The 22,265-nt window shown below is 42.6% G+C and overlaps 1 protein-coding gene and 1 pseudogene across 1 annotated transcript in view; both read left to right on the top strand.

Annotated features, from left to right (window-relative positions):
• Nucleotides 1-9,655: 9,655 nt before the first annotated feature.
• LOC103070166 (60S ribosomal protein L28 pseudogene) lies at nt 9,656-17,145 on the top strand (annotated as a pseudogene).
• A 4,658-nt stretch (nt 17,146-21,803) lies between these two features.
• SMC3 (structural maintenance of chromosomes 3) overlaps nt 21,804-22,265 on the top strand; it is a 32,246-nt gene continuing 31,784 nt past the window's right edge. Inside the window, exon 1 of the mRNA XM_007469637.1 lies at nt 21,804-21,818. Coding sequence (XP_007469699.1) covers nt 21,804-21,818 — 15 coding nt within the window. The remainder of the gene's footprint in view (nt 21,819-22,265) is intronic.

Raw genomic sequence — 22,265 nt, 5'->3', positions numbered from 1 at the left:
AGGAAAAACCTAAGGCTCAGAGATTTACTAAATTCATTCAACTGTGAGGACCTCCAGGGCAATGAACTCGGTCATGTCCATCTTTTTATGTCTGAGCCATAACTTTTTCTATGAATGTTTGTTGAGTGTTTGCAGAAAGAATCCTAACACAGTCTGTGCATTTTACAGATGAGAAAACTGAGGTCTGCAGCATTAACAAATATGCCTGGGTCCCATAATTAGCAGCAGAGCCTGGACCTCAGAGTTCTCCATCCCCACTCTGGTGTCCTTTCCACTTCATTCATCCATTCATCCATTCATTCATCCAACTGTGAGAACTGAGCTGACACACCTCCAGATACTGTGCTGGGCTGAGGATACAAACAGGACGGGGAATAGTGTGAGAAGAGTTGAGTACTTGCTTTGAGTACAAAAACCTAAGGGAGGGGTGGAGTGCCAAAAAATAATATTTTAATGCAATATTTTTTAAAAATCACATGGCAAACTAAGGCCCATAGGCCTTCAGCCCATTTTTGTAAATAAAGTTTTGTTAAGATTAAATCCCAGTCCCTGTTTTGAGGAGCCCACCAGTTTCATCAGGGCAGAGAAGCCCAAACGGAGTATTTATTTACTTCTGCATGAATGTCCTCAGGAAGCAAGCAAGAGGTGAGGCGGAGTGCCAGGGCAGGGAAGGAAATGTGTAGAAGTCTAGCTGTATTCCAGCTGGGGTTATTAGGGGAAATGACAGCAAAGTTCTTTGGTGTAGGAGAGACAAGGTCACGAGGCAGGGGAAGGAGTGGTAGGTAAGCAGGTCTCAGAGATTAAGGAGAGGACAGAGTAATGCAGGGCCCACCAGGCTGAGAACGTCCTCTAAGGATTTTGGACCTTACATCACAGGCTGGCAAACAACGCTCAGGCTGACACTGAAACAGGAGAATAAGACACAAACCAGAGGGGGCAGATCTTCCCTCAGAAATACGTTCACACCACAATGAATATGTTTGGCTGGCTGTCCCTAGATGTACCTGGGGTATTTACCCCCCTCTAGTCCTTGTCTGCCATCCTGGGGCTCTGTGGCCTCATCAGTGCCTGGACCTCTCCTAAGGGCAGAAGATGCCCACAAGCTGCTACTGCCTCGAGTGAGCTGCTAGAAGCCAGGGAACACCTTGGAAGAATGGGAGCCGCCATGGATTTCTCCTCACTTGCTGAGAATATTAGAAATGCATATTTAAAGATATTCCATGTGAATCAGAAGAGAGCCTGGCATAAAATAAATACTCAAAAAATGATGGCTGTTACTTTATGTTTATTATAAAAGTATTTTAAACAATTTTTAAAGTTATGGTTTGAAAGACCCATGTTTGAAGGATGTTGTCCTTCATATGTTTGTCCTTCCTTATGTTTATGTTGATTGTTGATGGTTGCAAGATGTATCTGCTAGATCAGGCTGTCGGCTAATAGCTGAGAGGGCAGGGTGTTTGGGAGGGACTAGAATCCTGGGGAAGGTTTAATGCAAGAGGACTTCCTGGAGGGGGTGGCTGGGCAGAGCGTTTTAAAGGAATTGATGAGAAGATGGCTGAAAGCATGCTGAATGACATGGCATCTGAAAGATGGAACAATTTTGCCTACCTTCTCTGAGAATTAACTGATATCATATACATTAAATGGTTGGCATGTAACAAGAACCCAGTTAGTGGTGGATGATGAACGGGGGTGGGGAGAGAACGAGGGAAAGGGGCTGCAAAGCAGGAGACCTCGGTTCTAGGCACACCTGTGCCTCTGGTTAGCAATGTGAGACTTTGGGCACATCACTGGCCCTCTTGACACCTCAGATTTCTTTTCTTTAAAATGGATTATTCAGGTTAAGAGTTCCACCTCTGAGGGCTTCCCTGGTGGCGCAGTGGTTGAGAATCTGCCTGCCAATGCAGACGACACAGGTTCGAGCCCTGGTCTGGGAAAATCCCACATGCCATGGAGCAACTGGGCCCGTGAGCCACAATTACTGAGCCTGCGCGTCTGGAGCCTGTGCTCCGCAACAACAGAGGCCGCGATAGTGAGAGGCCTGCGCACCGCGATGAAGAGTGACCCCCGCTTGCCACAACTAGAGAAAGCCCATGCACAGAAATGAAGACCCAACACAGCCATAAAAATAAATAAATAAATAAATACATTGTGTATTATTAAAAAAAAAAAAAAAAAGAGTTCCACCTCTGAGAGTCCCTGATTATGATAAATACTAAATAATAACAGCTATTGTTTATTACCACCTACCATATACCAAGCACTTTTCTAAGTGATGAACATAACATCTCATTTGATTTTCACAACAAAGCTGTTAGTGGACTCCATTATTATTCCCATTATATTGATAAGGAAATAGAGGCTCAGAGAAGTAAAGTAACCTGTACAAATGGTAGCTTTAGTAAATAGTGTCTCTAACTCCAGGAAAGCAGAGAGATGCTGCCTCCTGGGAGCTGTCCCCTCTACAGAGAAGCATTTTCCCACATGGCTGGGACTGGTGCTGGCTGGGACTCCCTGGTGACACCAATGCTACAGGAAGGAGTCTGCCCTCCTTCCCGGCCTCACTGCCCAGTTTCTGAGGCAGCACCGGCCCATAACTTGAACATCCAACCACACCCACACCCACACCCCCACCTCAGCACTGACTTTCCCCAAAAGCTGTGTCACTCCCACCAGATGACAGGAAAAAGTTCTGTGGTCGAATCACAGTGACCACTTCCTGTTTCGTTCAGGGTCCCCTGTGCTCCAGAGCCCTCACTCTGCCATGCCCTGTTTAGTAATAAGAGCCATGATACTTATGACCCCCAGCTGCCTGGGAGGCTTAGTCACCCCTTCCTGTGCCCTTATCTTACCAGGTTGAGAGGCACCAGCTCTCGACTTCAGCCCTATCCCACAACCCTGCTATGGAAAGCCTGGCGGGAGACCCTGGTTGTCCTGGGACTGGGTAAGGAGGGACCCCATCCCTCCAGACCTGTGACGTAAGGCTGATGGGGACAGGTAGGCGGATGTTCAAGCCTTAGCCATGAAGTAAGGAGTAGTCACTGGCCCTGTGGGCGCCTCCTGGGCACCCACTCAGGGGATATTGTTGTCTCCAAGCACAGGGGTCAAGACTCTGAGTGGAAAGACAAACACAAACGGGGTTGTGTGTCCTGGGGGAAACCCCAATCCTCTCCCAGTCGCTCAGAAAGGGCTTCCTGGAGGTTGACAAACTGCAAGGACCGTTGAGTGTGAGAGCGGAAGAAGTCATCAGATATTTGAAAGGCTGTCTGTTGGGGGACACTTCCTCCGGGTAAATGCAGAGAGAAGAATCCAGGAATATTGTTTAAGATCTTTCAAAGTCTTAAGCCTCTAATGATCATATTTCTTGCCCACCCTCCTCCCAGAGGTAATATAAAATTAAGCAATCTAATTCCTAAAGACAAGTATAAGGAAGTCCAATAAGGTTCTGATTTTTCTCATAATGACCACTTTAGTGCGTTCGTTTCTTTTGTTTTCTTTTTTAAAATAGTATCAAATATCAATGTCCCTTGAAAATTTGTTTATGCTTTCAGATGCCTCCACTTTCTGATCCTATCAGCCCAGTTTGGTCTGCCTGTTGGATGGGTGTCACTGGGCCACATGTGTTGTCTAATATAGGGAAGATCTTTCACACCATTTGTGTTGTGTGACCACTGAGTGGGCTGCCCAGGGAAGGAGTGCCTGGTCCTTGGTGTGTTCCCACCCCCACGAGGTCAGAAGTCCCCAGGATGGGGATGTGTTGTGTGGGAACGGGAGTCAGGAAAGGGGGTGGCTCATCCTCTCAAGTCCCTTCCAGTCCAGTGATGCAGGGGTGGGAATTCCAAGCACTTTGGAAAGTAAGCGTTCCTCAGGCCTGCTCCAGGCTAGGGGTCACCAGCTGTGGGGATGGCCTCTGGGGTCCTGTTGGGGATTTTGAGGAGAAGAATTTCCCTTCCCCCAGGGAAGGCAAGCTTAGCCCCGCCTTGCAGGCTTTGGGACCAGCCCTGCAGGTACATCTGGAAAACCAGCCACTGCCACAAGATGGTACCAGTGGTGGATGGGCCAGGACCAAATGGGCGGGACTGAGGGGCATCTGGGCCACTAACCCAAGCAGTCTGTGTTTAGTCCTGTTTACACAAATGCTGCCCCCAGCTCCTCTGCTTGACAAGAGCTCCTTGAAAGTCACAGCTGCCTTATTGGTCCTTGTATACCTGGTACCAGCCCCCAGTTAAATTAATTGAACGAATAGAGTCAGGAGAAGTGGGGTGGCATATTTCTTTTAGGCAGTACATAAATGCACATTCTATAGACAATAAATAGAATGCTTTCTGATTGTTTAGTGACTTTCCAAAAGGATACACAGTAAACTGGCCATGGCATTTGCCCCTGGAAGGGGAGACCAAGGGACAAGGTCTGGGGGTAGGAGGGAGACTCTCAGTCACTTAGTGTCATTTTTATCATGTGCATTTACTACTTACATAAACTAACATAAAAATGCTGGCTTAAAAATTTTCCAAAGTGCTTTCAGCAACGACAGCAGGTGATTTAAGAGGTAGAACGGAAGTACTGGATTTTGCAAGTGCATGACACTCCCTAGAAGGGGCTCTCAACTTTGACTCAACTTTATTGACTTTCAATTTACAGTTTTCACCACACTGCAGTGTTTATTGTCCAGGATAGAGCTCATTAAACACATCGGGTTAAAGGCGGGCTTGTGGTGAGGGCAGCAAGCAGTTTCCCCAAGAGAGGAGTCAGAATAAGGTACCTCAAATGACAGTCACCAAGATGACCAAGAGTTACTGGCAAAAGAGTACCTTGCAGTCATGTTGTTTTTAAAGAAAGTGAGTCAAAATACTTCTTTGTTAAATCAGTTATTCCAGACAAGCTACAGAGTAGATTTCATTGACACCAAGAAGTTTGCAACCATCCATGAAAAAGAGGGGATTTCCACTTCAAGGACCAATGCTGGGCCACAGAGCCCTTGCTTGACCTCCTGCTGACTCCAAGGTGAAACCCGCATTTCCTTCCATCATCTGTGTAAACACTGGACACCTTGACCTTGGAGAATTGCTCAAACTCTCTGGGACTGGATTCCACAACAGCCAACTGGAAATTAAAATTCCTACACTCTGTTCTGTGTTCTGATTTTGATGCTAACAGGGTGAATCTATACATGTTTAAAATGCATAGAACTGGACTTCCCTGGTGGCGCAGTGGTTAAGAATCTGCCTGCCAATGAAGAGGACACGGGTTCGAGCCCTGGTTTGGGAAGATCCCACATGCCGCGGAGCAACTAAGCCTGTGAGCCACAACCACTGAGCCTGTGCTCTAGAGCCATCAAGCCACAACTACTGAGCCTGCGTGCCACAACTACTGAAGCCTGTGCGCCTAGAGCCTGTGCTCCACAACAAGAGAAGCCACCGCGATGAGAAGCCTGCGCACTGCAACAAAGAGGAGCCCCAGCTCACTGCAACTAGAGAAAGCCCGCGTGCAGCAACGAAGACCCAACACAGCCATAAATCAATCAATAAATAAATTTATAAAAAATAAAAGAAATAAAATGCATAGAACTGTATATCAGCAGAATCAACTTTACTGAACAATAATTTTAAAACAAAAAAAAATTTTTAATTCTATGCTTTAAGTAAGACACTCCTTACATGGCATCCTTTTTACCTGTTTATTTTCTCTGGCATCCGGTGCAAGGTCTAGTTCACGGTACACATTCAACAAGTTGTGTATTTGTCGAATGAATGAATATTGGAAAGAGGAGAATGCTGATGGCAGGCAGGTGCCCAATTGTTGTTTGTTCCTGTCACCTTCCCTTTAGTCATTTCAAATAATAGGACACAGTACAGGTTTCCAGAAAATACTAACCGCTTGATCAGTTCTCGGCCACTTGGGCAATGTTTGACCCAAGGGGAGAGGAAAGGCAGCTGCTGGCACGGAGAGTGACCTCGGTGGTTTCCTGTGGCCATGGATACATTCTATATCGACCAAGTGACTTCTTCCTGCCAAGCACGTGGTGTGCATACGGAATCAATTTAGGCACATCTCTCTCCTTGGTCAACTCACATGATGGAAACTGAGCATTTATCTCAATGCCCGTGGGTTAACATATGCTGGGCAATCACCCAGCTTCTAGTCTCTACAGAAGTTACAGCTTATTTCAAATGACCCCCTGGGAATTAGACTGAAGGAGCCTGGGCAGGAAACCAGCCAGGGTAGCCAGAGCCTGCCAGCGTGGACCCTGGGACTTGACCCACCCGTTCCCCCAGCCCTAATAAGCTCTGGAGGGACCAATTTATTCTAAGTAATAACAAGAGTGGGAATAATGAAACAGGAAACTAATGTATTAGTTTATCAGGCCATTCCTGAGTCCAGCAGCAGCAGTATTGTTCTTTGCTACAGGATAAGGCAAGCCGAGGCTACTATATAAGCAGAAGGTTGCTCAGAACATAGAAAGAGCACAGAGGGATCTGGCAACTCTTTGCGAGGAAGCAAGTGATGTCGTAGAAAGAAGGTGGCCTTAGAGTCTGAAGCGATTGGTTTGAAATCATAGGTCCAGCACTTATGAACTGTATGATCTTGAGCAAGTTACTTAAAGTCTCTGTGTCAGTTTCTCTGTAAGTAAAATGGGCACAATAACACCTAACTCATACTGCTTTAAAGTGTAAATGAGATAACATACAGGAAGATCCAGGTACAAACTAGATATCACCCAGTGGTCACTTTCTTTTAATTATTTTTTATAGATAACTCTCATTTGCAAAGGTAACACATGCTAATTATTGAATATGGAAAATATTCAACAAGCCAAAAGGAAAAAATCAAAACCTCTCCATCATCGAGAGGGAACTGTTGGTAGTATTTTAGTGTTTGTCCTTCCAGGCTTTTTGTGTATTATAATTTTTTTAAAACAAAGATGAGATCCTATGCCCACTCCATCTTCCAACCTGCTCTTTTCACTTATGAGTGTGTATTAACATCATCTCATGTCTTTAACTGGTCTTCTACAGCATCATTTTTAAAAAAATGTCTGGCATGGTGTCCTACCAGATAGTCATATCATCATTTATTCAATCAATCCCATATTGTCAAGTATTTTCACCATTATAAACAATGCTGAAATGAACATGTTAGCAGTTGAACATCTTTATTACTCCCCTATGATGAATTTCCTAAAGGAGAATTGTTGGTCCATCCTTACAAACAGGCTTCCAAAAACTTCATGTCAGTTTATGTTCCCACCTATCAAGTCCAGCAGTGTCCCCTATCTTGATTGTCGCAACCCTTCTTTTCTCTCCAGCAGCGGTAGCCTGATCACTTTCTCTTCTCCGTTCTAAGGATTTTTCTTTCCAATTACATAAATTTGGTCTCCCAGCCTCACAAGGCCTCTTCTACCTTGTCTAGTTCTGGAGACACAAACTCTGACTATCATCTCCTGCCAGTTTTCCATCCCAGCCACCAAGTCTTGCTTCACAGAAGACCGCTGATAATTAGTTAGATGACTGCTTTTTTGCTATTGACTACATTTCCCAAATCTCATCAGCCTTGTTCACAAATCTCATCTAGGGTGAGTTATTTCCTTAAAAGTTTTCCACAGATAGCTAATATCACTCATATTCTGTGGACACTTCTGAGAGTGAGGCTCTGGCTTTCTCTCTAAAGCCAGGAGTTGGGGAGGCAGGCATTTTATCAGAGCTGAAAGTAGCAAATTTGGTTCCTGGGGAAAATAACAGGAAGTGAAGGCTCAGATCAATGGAAGGGCCTCCGTGGGGGAAGCAGAGGTCCCATTTCACACACTGTCCTTGGCTTGTTGGCTCACATCAATCCAACCGCTGCTTCTGATGCCACGTCTGCCCCTCTGACTCTGCCTCCTTCTTTTCCTTAGGGACTCTCTTGAGATTATCCTAGATCCACCCACCGGGATAATCTCCCAACTCAAAATCCTGAATTTAATCACATCAGCAAAGTTCCTTTTGCCATGTAAGGCTATATAATCATAGGTTCTGGGATCAGGACTTGGACATATTTGGGGGTCATTATTCTGTCTACCTCACCTGGGCAAAGCCATTTTCTCTCTCTGGCCTGAGTTTTCTCATCTGCAAACTGTGAGTCTTTGACGAAAAGCTCTCCAGATTCCTTCCAGGTTTGGAATATTTTGAAATGTGAAATGTAGGGTGGCTGAGGTATAGAAACTGCACTGAATTTCTCCTGGGTTTCCCTATTTCTTCCTCTAGGACTCTACCCTCTCCCCTAAATTCTACTGATGTGATTTTTGCTTATGCTCCTATTGATTGAAAAAGCCCACAGAGTGTGTTTACTATGTTCCAGGCTCTGTTCTAAGCACTTTGCAGCTATGAAACCATTTAACGTTCATAGCAACACCATGAACGAAGTGCAGTGGTAATCCCTATTTTATAGAGGCACAGAGAGGTTAAGTAACTTGCACAAGATCACAGAGTGGCAGGCTGAGGTCAAACCTCAGCTGTCTGACTGTAGATTCTGTACTCTTAACCACTGATGACCCAGCCTCTCAAAGCCCTTGACCCACAGTCATGTAGCCATTGTTTAAGTCTTCTACACTGTGAGCAGCTCAAGAGGAGGAGCCTTGTCTAATTCTGTGACTCCCACAGCTCTGATAACACCCTGGCACACAAAAGAACAACAAAACACGATTGATTGAATGAATGAACATGGGCGTGACTACTTACCTACCTGAGAGTCTCCTACAGATCAGAGCCATGTTTGAAGGACATGAAAATAAACATTTATGGGCCACTTCAAAAGACAGCATGATCCTCACACCAGCTTTGGGTGGTAGGTAGTGTTATTAACGTCAATTTACAGACAAGTTAAATGCAACAGAAAGGGGATAAGTCACTTGCCGGAGGTCAGCAACTGGATTTGACTTGAGACCAGCTTGACTTACACATTTGCATCATGAAGGTCAGCATGAACTCCCTGAGGCCTACATTTTTAAAGTTAGGACCTAGTATGACTCTGGACAACGGAAGAGAAGGAAGGAAGCAAAGGAACATTTTATTGGGCAACTATTATGTGCCAGGCCCTTGTGCCAGGTGCTTTACATAATATATACCATTTAGTCCTCAGAGTTACCTTACTGTCCCATTTCACAGATGAGGAAACTGAAGCTTACAGAAATTAAGTGACCTTCCTCAAGTCCATTGGTAGAGCCAGGATTCAAAACCAGGTCTGTCTAACTCCAAAATTCATGATCTTTCCGCTATCACTAGGCTGCTGGGCCTCAGTTCTCTCACCTGTAGAATGGAGTTGGATGAGATGATCTCTGAGCTCCAGTTCAGCTTATTTTCTAAAGCCAGCACTCATGGTGTGCTTATCCTATGCCAGGCAGTGTGCTAAGAACTTCACTTATGTGATTCCATCCTCACAACACCCTCTGAGGTGCTACTCTTATTATTATTTCCACTTTCAAATGGGGAAACTGGGGCTCAGACATAATGACTGAAGTTCCACAGCTACCACGAGGTCCAGCCTGAGTTCTAACTGCAGCTTGTCTGATTCTTAAGTCAAACTCTTACCCATCAACTATACTGCCTCCAGCAGTCCCAGACAGTCTTTAAAGTGAGAACATCGTGTGTTCCTACAGAATCGGAACAAGGCTGGAGTAGGCATGGCGTGAGTTCCTCAATGCCTGGGCCCCTCTTCCTTTGGATTTCAAAGACTCACTTCAGTGAAGTTCTGTTAAAGTCAAAAGGTGACATGCTTCCATGGACAGTTGGCCAAGGCTGAGTCCAGCCCTGGCAACTCAAAAGCTTGGCTGTTTTCTCTAATCTTGTTATCAAGGCAACTCTGGCTCACTCTATGGTCCTATAGTTATTCTCTCTTTTTCTTTCTTGTGTTCCCACCTTTGCAAGAGAACATTTGAGAGACAGCAGCTCCAAGTGGCCCACTTGTCACTGACTGAAGGAGATGCTGACTTGAAATAAAAACAGTTCCCAGGACCTTTAAGGCCCCAAACAGAAAAAGCTATATTCTCTAAACACCTTGAGAGTAGAAGCTGATTCACAGCTGTACCCGGAGCCTTACAAGGTGCTGGGAACAAGGTGATACTCAGCAAATGTATGAACTAACTACTGAAAGCAATTCCCTAAAGAAGTCAGCTTGGAAACTGGAATAGAGAGATGGGCTAAGATTTGTAGTGACAATCAGAATAAAAGTGTGTATGTATGTGTGTGTGTCCCAGAGCAACAGCTCAGTAACACCTGTGATGTGCAGCCTCCACGTCTTATGAACTGGAGCTGTCGATATAGATGGTTTCAGCCCACCCAGGCTTCAGGCCTGAGGAATGAATCAACCTCTCTCTCTCTCTCTCTCTCTCTCTCTCTCTCTCTTCTGCACGTGCATGCACTCTAAAATACACATAATATAAAACAACATCTTGCAAAACTCTTTCTTTAGCCTTGTGTTGTCTCATTTTTACCTACTATCTTGGATTTTAGCTATAAATACATAGACACTGGGTTTCGAGCTCTTCATCGAGTCTTAGTGTGTTACAGTACAGTATTGGTACCAATAAACGTTCGGTAATAAACGTTGGGTAATTGATCTTGCTCTTGTTTTATTTTTTCTCCGTACTTCAATCTCTTAGTTAAAGAGCAATTTTGGCTTTATGATACGCCCAACACTTATAAGTACTTCTTGACTGCCCTCTAGTGGGAAAGATGAAAAAGTGAAACTCAGAACAATGTTCATCTTTCCTACTGGAATAAAAGTGGCCCTTTTTTCCTAACTTACTGGACTTCACATCACTCAAAATTGTAATCAAAGGTTTCCCTGGTGGCGCAGTGGTTGAGAGTCCGCCTGCCGATGCAGGGGACACGGGTTCGTGCCCCGGTCCGGGAAGATCCCACATGCCACGGAGCGGCTTGGCCCGTGAGCCATGGCCTCTGAGCCTGCGCGTCCGGAGCCTGTGCTCCGCAACGGGAGAGGCCACAGCAGGGAGAGGCCCGCGTACCGCAAAAAAAAAATTATAATAATAAAAAATAAAAAACTAGATAAATTACGTTTAAAAACAAAGACATACAAAATAAAAACCTAATTGTTACTATCAGATTCAACAGACAATATTACATTTCAATAAACATAATCAGAACAAACATAACAAAGGAAAAAGTAAAACAATTGCAAAATCTGTATGTGTTGTTCATTAAACGTGCATGTAATAACCGATTAATATAGACAATTGTTATTATGCTAATAACTTTTTAGTCATTCTTCAGTCATAACTAAACAAAAATTATAAGTACAATATGTTTCTCCACTTCAAATGAACATTATTTATATCAATATTGTGTTTTTAATGGACAAATACACATGCTTATGGCTTGTTAGTCTATCTAATGCAGGCAGAATGGAATATAATGCTACTCACAAGGTACAATGGTTGAAACTCTTTCTAAATTTTGTTTTAATAAGAGCTCTAGTGGAGAAACCAGTATTACAGAGGTTTGTTAATGGGAATGGAAGAAGAAATTTTAAAGCCATTCCAGAAAGCTGAAGATTTTCATCTTTCACTTTTACCCAAAGTGAAGCAAATGATTCTGATTTTCAAAATCCATCTTCAGTTCTCAGTCCATTGCCATTTCCACCAATTTATCCTGTAAGGTTATAAAGTTGAATCAAATTATCTTTCGATTAAAGCAAAGGTTTCTGGATCTGTAAATTTCTTATCATGGATCTTCTTTTGATGGAAATAAAATTTAAACAATTCTGTGAAATCTGTAAGACATTTGGCCATAACACTTCCCAGATGGGCAATACCAAGATCATCACCTACTTTACTGATAATTGCTGTTAAATTATGGAGCATGTTATAACAGTCTATGGAAACGGTTCTTCCAAGCTTCTCTATTTTATTTTTCTCTTCGATCCCATCTGCCATTGAAAATTATATTGCAGTCTTTCGTTGCTTAGAAGTAGTAAGATCATCAAAAATGCCAAAAATATTACACAAATAAACTAGTCTGTCATCCAAACCACATATTTAAAAGGTGGGGACCTTATGTAGGTGTGTTTTTCACTTGCTAGGAACACTTGCTAGGTGTGTTTTTCACTTGCTAGGAACATATTCAGACATCGTTAATAGAACTTTCCCCTTCAGTAAGCATGGAATCTCATGCCTCATATCATATGCAATAATAGGTGTTTCCATGTTATCAGCTTCCATGTTATCACATAATAAAGAGAAAAAAATCTCAAACTTAACACATCAGCTTTTGCATAATTCACATTTTTTTACTATGTAACTAGACACTGTTTAGATAAGCTAAATTTTTTTCATTGCAAAGCTTTCTTGATGAGGGAAGCCATGTGTTGATTTACATACTCATGCAAGCTCTTTAACTTGGGTAATAACTTCAGAATGTTTTTCTGTCAACGCAGCTGCACCATTAGAGCATATTCCTACACAAATTTAAACTCATACCACATTCCTTAACAGTGTAATCCTTCACAGTTTTATGTAGTTCAGAGCTAGTTGTGTTGTCATCAATGAGGCTGAAAAAAAATTCTTCCTCATATCTCTACAATGTTCAAATTGCATATACATATTTCAAATTAATTGTCATGTTAGCAGTATGTGTGCATTCAACAATTTGCAATGAAAAGAAATAAAAATACTTTGCTACCTGTATTTGTTTTGTGAGTTAATCTGCCATGTCATTAGCTAGCTGCTGAATTTGTCCAGCTATGAAGAACGATATCTGACCTACCTTCTTTGCCACAAATTCACCCATAATTTCCAAGATTTTTGATACATTTTTGCGCTATTTTTTTTTTTAATTTTACCATCCCAAAGTCCTACTTTATTAGACACAATTAACAATGTTTATATGGGAAATTTTGAACCTCTGCTTCTATCAATTTTTAAAAATTCAATAGTCTTGCAAAGTATTCTTTAAGTTTTAAACTTATTCGTTTGTTTTCTTTGTAAATGCTACCTAAATTTGATGACTTTTTATTTATTTATTTATTTATTTATTTATTTATACAATTTTTAAAGGTTACACTCTATTTATATTATTACAAAATATTGGCTATAGTCCCCATGTTGTACAATACACCCTTGTAGCCTATCTTACACCCAATACCCCCCACCACCCCACCCCTATATTGCCCCTTCCCCATTTCCCCAATGGTAACCACTAGTTTGTCCTCTATATCTATGTCTTCTTCTTTTTGTTATATTCACTAGTTTGTTGTATTTTTTAGATTCCACACATAAGTTATATCATGCATAATTTGTCTTTGTCTGTCTGACATTTCACTTAGCATAATGCCCTCCAAGTCCATGCACGTGGCTGCAAATGGTAAAATTTCATTCTTTTTTATGGCTGAAGAGTACTCCATTTATATATATTTATATATATATAAAATACATCTTTAGCCATTCATCTGTTGATGGACACTTAGGTTGCTTCTATGTCTTGGCTATTGTAAATAATGCTGCTATGAACGTTGGGGTGCATGAATCTTTTTGAATTAGTGTTTTTGGTGATTTTTTGTGGGGGGGGCTATATAGCCAGGAATAGAATTGCTGGGTCATACGGTAGTTCTATTTTTAGTTTTTTGAGAAACCTCCATACTGTTTTCCACAGTGGCTGCACCAATTTACATTCCCACCAACAGTGTCGTAGGGTTCCCTTTTCTCTGCATCCTTGCCAACATTTGTTATTTGTTTTCTTTTTGATGATAGCCATTCTGACAGGTGTGATGTGATATCTCATTGTGGTTTTGATTTGCATTTCCCTGATTAGTGATGTTGAGCATCTTTTCATGTGCCTGTTGGCCATCTGTATTTCCTCTTTGGAAAAATGTCTATTCAGTTCTTCTGCCCAGTTTTTAATCAGGTTATTTGTATTTTGATATTGTGTTGTATGAGCTGTTTATATATGTTGGATATTAATCCCTTATTGGTCATACAATTTGCAAATATTTTCTCCCATTCAGTGGGTTGTCTTTTCATTTTGTCAATGGTTTCCTTTGCTGTGCAAATCTTTTAAGTTAAATTAGGTCCTACTTATTTCTGCTTTTATTTCCCTTACTTTAGGAGATGGATCAAAAAAAGAATATTGTTGTGATTTATGTCAAAGAGTGTCCTGCTTATGTTTTCCTCTAGGAGTTTTATAGTACCTGGTCTTACATTTAGGTCTTTAATCCGTTTTGAGTTTATTATTGTATACAGTGTTGGAGAATTTCTAATTTCATTCTTTTACATGTAGCTGTCCAGTTTTCCCGGCACTACTTATTGAAGACAGACTGTCTTCTGCATTGAAAATTCTTGCCTCCTTTGTTGTAGATTAATTGACCATAAGTGCGTGAGTTTATTTTTGGGCTTTCTATCCTGTTCCACTGATCTATACGGATGACTTTCTTTATTAGCTTCATTTGCTAGTACATCTCTGCAGATAACATACCACAGTTTTAGTGGTTTAGTATCAGTTATGTCCACAAAAGTGAGCTTAATACATGAAGACTTATACTTTCAAGTAAAACTAATACAAACTCTTTTGGTTTTAATTTCTTCAGAATCACTTTCACAGTCATCATTTGTTTTATTACTGCTGCTGTTGCGTGTTAGGAAAAGTATGTCTTTTCTTGATTAAAAGAAGTCAAGTGAAGAGTGTTTTGACAACTAAGTTATAGTTAAATATTATTATGAAAATTTGCCTTCCTAATTTAGCTAATACCTACAAATTTTAAACATACTTTTACAAAAAAGTTATATTTAATAAGTAAAAAGTAACAAATTATACAAAGACCTAAATGTTTTCATTTTCTCAGATTTTTGTATGCATTTGGTTTACAGTTGACCAACTAACCCTTAAAATATAACACATGGTAACATTGTCCTACTATACATACAGCTCTCAATACACCTAACTCATGGACAGCACCTTTTCTATCCCTTGTTCAATGAAACAAGTTCCCTGATCATGCACTGGACGTCAAATTGCATGAGAGTTTCTAAACACCTGCTCTTCATCCTGTACTGCTCTCCACATGCGCTGCAACAAGCAGTTCGTGGGCTGCAGGGAACTGAGTATTGACCAGAAGACCTAAATGAGTTGCCCAAAGTCCACTGGTGAGTAAGTAGTGAACCACCTTTCTCCTAGTCTAATGCCCTCTTCATTTCCCTCTCTAAGGAAATGAACAATTTCTTCACCTATTAAATGGTTTTTGAGAGGACTGGATGAGAGTTATCCATGAAGTGTCTGCACAGAGTCTGCAGGAGAGTAGATGCTATGACTATGACTATCAACTCACTGTGTGAGGGAGACTGGTATCTCACCAACCAGATTCCTAACCCTCACTCTCTTCCTCAGGACAAAGTCATGCGGGGAGGGGTCAGTTCATTGGCACCATTCAATCAGCACAGATACCCACTAATGCTCTCTTTCCCAGTCCTTTCCTGTTTGAGAAGGAGCTTCCATTTGAGATCTTTATCTTCAGTTCTCCATATGACACAAGCCTAGGAATGGTGTCCTCAGGAGCTGTGCAGTGCAGTCTACATGGTCGTACTTGGCGGCATTGTCTAGAACAGCCAGGACCAAGCCTTGGCACTGGGACACAGTCTACTTCCAGGTAATAGATTCACCTAATCCCTGGAGTGATGTCCCATCGTATCCACAAGTCCCATCTACACCCAAGGGGAGGAGATTATACAGGGCATGTACACCAGGGGGCAGAAATCTTATAAATCTGCCTGAAGGGAGGGAGAACGTCAGATAGATATGTGAGGGAAGAGAAATGCAGGCATCAGGAGGGGCAAGTGCAAAAGTCCTGAGGTAGGGGATACATGGTACAGTTAAATGCGACTAGAACAGAGAGGGGCGGTAGCAGGAGATGAGATCAGAGAGGCAAAAATGGGCTAGTTTTTTGGGGAAACTTCTAGGACTTTTAACCCCCCAGAATGTTTTCATGAAAATTTTCAAACACAAAAAAGTTTTAAAATTTTTACAATGAAATCCATATACCTTCCACTCAACTTTCCCATTAATGTTTTAACTACACTTATTTCATCACATCTGTGCATCTTTCTACACAGCTAATTTTGGGGGGATAAATTTCCAAGTAAGTTGCAGACAACAATACATCTCCCCCTAAATACTTCAGCATTCATTATCATTACCTAGAATTCTGTATTTAGTATGTTCTTTCTTCTGATGTAAAATGAAGATACAATTAAATGCAAAATTCTTAAGTGAATAGTCATGGAGTTTTGATACACGCAGAAACCTTGGAACCAAAATTCCTATAAAGATATAATTATCATAACCTTCCCCCAAATTCCCTTATGTTCCTTCTCATTTCCCCTGGAACCTCCCCTAAGTAATCATTACTTTTTTGATTTTTTTTTCCCACCATGGATTTGCTTCACCTATTCTAGAACCTCCTATACATAGAGGTATACAGTATGTATTCATGTAGCTAGGACTTCTTTCACTCAGTTTAATATTGTTGGGATTCATCAATGGTCATTGCATGTGTCAGTAATTCATTTCTTTTTGTTGTCAATATATATACCTCAATTTATTGATTGAGTCATCTGTTGATGTACAAATCATGTTGGACTTACGTTTTCATCTTAGGCAAATACCTATGGATGGACTCGCTAGGTCCTAGGGTAGATGTACATCTAGTTTTATAAGAAAGAAACTCCGTATCCGGCCGCTGCCACGAGAGAAGCTGCCGTCAAGTCCGCGCATCTGCAACGGATGGTCGTGCGGAGCTGCTCCAGCTTCTTGATCTAGAGGACCAGCAGACGTACAGCACCGAAGCCAATAACCCGAAGGCCCGCAACTCCTTTCGCTACAACGGGCTCATTCACCGCAAGACTGTGGGCGTGGAGCCGGCGGCGGACTGCAAAGGGATCGTGGCGGTCATGAAGCGGGGATCCGGCCAGCGAAAGGCAGCCACTTCCTTCGTGCGGACCACCATCAACAAGAACGCCCGGGCCACCCTCAGCAGCATCCCGCACGTGATCCGAAACAACATACGGATTTGCGTATGGCCGTCATCCGCAGAGCCAGCGCCATCCTGCGCAGCCCGAAGCCTGTGATGGTGAAGAGAAAGCAGACCCGCCCCACGAAGACTTCCTGACAGATCTATCCCCTTCCCCAATGCAATAAAGCTGTCAGCTGACTGGCCTCAAAAAGAAAAAAAAGAGAAACTTTTTGCAAACTGGTTCTATCACTTACTTTACATTTCTATCATGAATGTATGAGTTTCAGTTCCGCTAAGACCTCGCTCTAAGACCTTTAGTGTTATCAGTATTTTTAATTTTTGTCATTCTGATGCGTGTATAATGGTATAAAAACAAATCTTAAGTGTGCTGAGTTTTAAAATGATCAGAGATTTCAGGGTCTTGAGAATTGTCTCTTTGGAAAGGTGCCAAACAAACAGCTGAAGTCTGTATGTTGAAAAGTATAAAATATGAAGTTGCTTTTGAGAAAGTTGATTGAATGAGGTTTTGTTTGTTCTTTAGCCAGAAAAACAGATGATACAATGTCTGCATTAAATGATTTTTAAATCAGTAATTCTTTTTTTCCAGCTGACTTTCAACCTGGAAAAAGAAATTTAACTTTGGGCTACAGGCCAAAAAGTTGGGGAAAAAATGTTGGTCCTGAGGTTAGGGTCTTTAAATCTTGCCTATAGCAAAAACTCTGGTTCTAGAAAAGGTGCGGGGAGGAGGTAAACCTCCCTCTTCTTAGTAAATAACTCATTTTTGCATTGTGTTGCTTCCTCCCCCCACCAAAAACCGTTATACTAAGTTTGGCGATTTTGCATTAAATAACTTTTAAATTGTAGAACATTTTAAAATACCAATTAGATTGGAAATTTTATCATCTTATTTGTTAAAGAATGTAATTTTGTGCTTAACTCTGTAATGGTAGTTATTACAGAATGCAAAATCGAGAATTTGGAAGATGGCATATTTGATTCCAAGCCAGAATTTGAATTTCTGCGCTAAATAGCTAAAGTTTTGAGTACAGATGATATAAACATGAGATTTCAATAGCATATTTGAAATTATAATGTATTTTAATTATATATACAATTTTATATATATATATATATATATATATATATATATATATATCACTGGTGACTTTTATGGAATGGTTCTAGAATGACCCAGATAATCTGTACATTATATAAATCTGCACATGACCTAAATCTGGGTATGGTTGTGTGTTTTTTTTAAATTAATTAATTTATTTATTTTTGGCTGTGTTGGGTCTTCGTTGCGCATGGGCTTTCTCTAGTTGCAGGGAGCAGAGGCTACTCTTCATTGAGGTGCGCAGGCTTCTCACTGCGGTGGCTTCTCTTGTTGCTGAGCACGGGCTCTAGGTGTGCGGGCTTCAGTAGTTGTGGCACGTGGGTTCGGTAGTTGTAGTTCGCGGGCTCTAGAGCGCAGGCCTAATAGTTGTGGCGCACAGGCTTAGTTGCTCCGTGGCATGTGGGATCTTCCTGGACCAGGGCTCGAACCCGTCTCCCATGCATTTGCAGGCAGATTCTTAACCACTGTGCCACGAGGGAAGACCTGGGTATGGTTTAAAGATCCATAATGAAAATTTTTCTAGTTTTTTCTTCAGCGTTATTGGGATATATTTCACATATAATAAAATTCACCCGTTTAAAGTGTACAGTTTTTAAATTTTTTTATTGAAGTATAGTTGAATTACAATGTTGTCAGTGGTTTTTACTATGTTTAAAAAGTTGTACAACCATCATTACAATCTAATTTTAGAATATTTTGAAAACCCTTCCCAAAATCCTTCCCCAAAACCCATTTCCCAACCTTCCCACCCAATCTGTAGCCCCAGGCAACTACTAATGTATTTTATGTGTCCATGAAGTTGTCTATTTTGGACTTTTCATATAAATAGAATCATACAATATGTGTTCTTTTGTGACTGGATTCTTCCACTTAGCTTAACATTTGCAAGATTCATTCATGTTTAGTTGTGGGGTTTTTTTGGCTGTGCCACGTGAGTTCCTGGACGAGGGATTGAACCCGGGCCATAGCAGTTAGTGTATGTGGCAGTACAGTCTTCAGCATGTATTGGTATTATTTTTTGTTGCTGACTCATATTTCATTGTATGGATAGAGCACATTTTACTCATCCATCAGTTGATGGACATCTAGGTTATTTCTACTTTTTAGCTACTATGAATAATGCTGCTATGGACATTCATACACAAATTTTTGTGTGGAAGTTTTCATTTCTCTTGGGCATATACCTAGGAATGACATTGCTGGGTCATATAGTAATCCTATGTCTAACTTTTTGAGGAATAGCTAAAGTGGCTGCACCATTTTACATTCCCAGCAGCAATAATATAAGACGGTTCCAATTTCTCCATATCCAAGCTGACACCTGTTATTGTCTGTCTTTTTTATTTTAGCTATCCTAGTGGGTGTGAAGTGGTATCTGACTGGCTAATGATGGTGAGCATCTTTTCATAAGTTTACTGACCATTTGGGAAAATGTGTATTCAAATCCTTTGCCCATTTTTAAACAGAGTTATTTGTCTTTTTTTTTTTTTTTCCGGTATGTGGGCCTCTCACTGTTGTGGCCTCTCCCGTTGCGGAGCACGGGCTCCGGACGCGCAGGCTCAGCGGCCATGGCTCACGGGCCCAGCCGCTCCGTGGCATGTGGGATCTTCCCAGACCGGGGCACGAACCCGTGTTCCCTGCATCGGCAGGCGGACTCTCAACCACTGCGCCACCAGGGAAGCCCGAGTTGTCTTTTTATTGTTAAGTTATTAAGTTATTGTAAGAGTTCTTTATATATTTCAGATCCAAGTCCCTTGTCAAATATATAACTCACATTTTCTTGTCGTTTTACTTCTTTTGAGGCACAAAAGTTTTGATAAAGTATAATTTCTTTTCCTTTCATCACTGTGCTTTTAGTATCATATTTAAGAAACCACTGCCTAATCCATAGTCACAAAGATTTACTCCCATGTTTTCATCTAAAAGTCAGACTCCCTAAAACTGCCTTAAGGCCAGCCAAGATAATAAATTAGAAGCAGTACCACATCTTGGACAGAATGGTGGAAATGAGTGCCACTCTCAAAGGTTTAAAGGATGAGGGGTGGTGGTCCCTGTTAAATCTCCATTTAATTCACCCGTTAGGTCCTTGCAAAAACCAGATTGATCCTGACAGACAGTGGACTAACAGAACTTAAAGCTGCAGGGCTGGAGGTAGAATCCTTACTAGAAGAGATCAACACAGACTGGCAGTTATTATCTGGCACAATGTATTCTTTTTCATCTTCATCTGGAAGGAGTGGAGCACTCCCACAGTGCCTGCAGCAATTCACATCCAAGGGCACATTACTTCTTTGCTCTCCGTCTTAATATACTCTAGAGTCCTTAATTCTCTCATCATTGAGCAGATTATCCTCCCAAAAGAGCTCAAAGTAACTCAACTGTCATAAATCCTCTCTCTGGGAGCTCACAGAGAAGTCTGACTCTTATTACTGAGTAACACCCAACCAAAGTCACAAAAACTAGCAGGTCTCCCATCTGATCTCCTAAGGGCCCATCTGACTTTCCGAAAAGTCATTTGTTTTCCCTTATGTGCTCTTCCTCTCCCCCTTTTCACCTTCAAATAAGCCATCTGTTTTCCCTGAAGTGTCCTTCTCCCCTCATCTATTAAAACGGTATATAAAGAATTCTGCCAGCACTAAGAGGCGCTGACAGGGATGAAGTTAGGAGGCTAGTAGAAACAGTTCAATCTAGAAAGAATAAGGTCTAGAACTGCCAGCCGCAGCAGGAGGGATGGCGAGGACCAACCAACCTGAGTGAGTGACGGGTAATTTTACAGCGACCCAGAGATACAATTTCTAACAATATGTTTTTCCCCTACGATTGATAACAGATCAGATACACCCAGGGTTGCCACTAGCACCTCGTATCTTTTCGGCTGTTATAAAAAGGGAGGGGGAGTAGCTTTTGATTTTACCTAAATCTCTTTTTGTTGCAGTTGTCCAATCTGCCTAGATTTATAGCAGTTGGCAGAGCAGTAAAAATCACCCGGGGTATTAATAATTATGACATTATTAAAACTAATTTTCGAGCGTCAAGTCCATTTGGGGTGTCCTGCGACTGGGCGGCCCAGACCCAGTGGGGGCAATTCTAAATTTATAAAAGTTCCCAGAGCGAGAGAGAATAGTGGAGCGGCAGGGATTCTGCACACCGAATCCCACCCGCGTCCAGTACGTTGCGTGTTCGGGGACGTGCGCCAGCACCGCATTTCCAAACAGCCCGAGACCACGTGGGGACCTGCAAGCACCGCTACTGGCCCTTAGACTCCCAGTCTTAGCTTTGGCGCCGAAGTTTTCCCCCCTTGTGGTCGAAACCATTGGCTCCACGCTCAGAGGGAATACGGGCCAACCTCACGAACAAGGCTCTTGTCCGAGTGAAGCTTCCGACTAATTCTCAGGAAGAAATCATCTAAAACTTGAGAAATCAAATGAAATTCACCTAAATACATCGAATAAGGGCTCCTTTTGCCAAAAAGAAAGAGCAGATCTCACCTTGATTCCCCCTACGCTCCTTGGGGGCTGTGAGGGTGGTTCCGTCCGAGGCGGGGACTCCGCCTCCTTGGGCGCCGCCATTTTGTTTGGCTAGAGGGGAGAGAGCGGCGCTTTGGGGGGAGGGGTCTCCTAGGCGCCTCACCTGAACCTGCTGCCGAGTTGTTGGTTACCTCGCGGGAGGCCTTCTCCCCGGCTTGGGGCGAGGAACCATGTACATAAAGCAGGTGAGGCCTGTGTGTCCCTCCCACACTTCACGGGCCCGTGAGGACCGCTCCTTGAGGCGGGGGTGTCGCTTCTCCCCGCAGGGTGGGCGCGGGGCTGGACTGGGACTGGGTGGGAGGGGTGTGGCTCCGGCCCGCAAGCGCAGAGGCCGCGGAGAATTGGGGCGCCGCTTTGCAGCCCAGGCCTCCCCGCAGGGCGCTCGCCTGAGGGAGGCGGGCTCTCGGGGAGAGGGGTGGAGGGGTCAGCGGGGCGGGCCCTTTGGAGGGAACCGGGCCTTCCCGGGAGGGTGAGAAGCGGCCCTGTCCTGCGGGACCGGCTAGCCCCCCGTGGGCCTTTTGCGTGGGATGTGTGGAGAGAGGGTCTCCCCAGCTACGGGGACGCCCCTGAGGCCCAAGCTGGGGTGTCTCCCGACTTAACCGGAGAAGTGAAAGGGCTCCTCGTTCCTGCTG

The sequence above is a fragment of the Lipotes vexillifer genome, unplaced genomic scaffold (assembly GCF_000442215.2).
Source record: "Lipotes vexillifer unplaced genomic scaffold, Lipotes_vexillifer_v1.1 scaffold240, whole genome shotgun sequence".
Classification (NCBI taxonomy): domain Eukaryota; kingdom Metazoa; phylum Chordata; class Mammalia; order Artiodactyla; family Lipotidae; genus Lipotes; species Lipotes vexillifer.
Note: the sequence above shows the minus strand (reverse complement) of the source record. Positions and strands in the feature narration are given on the sequence as shown.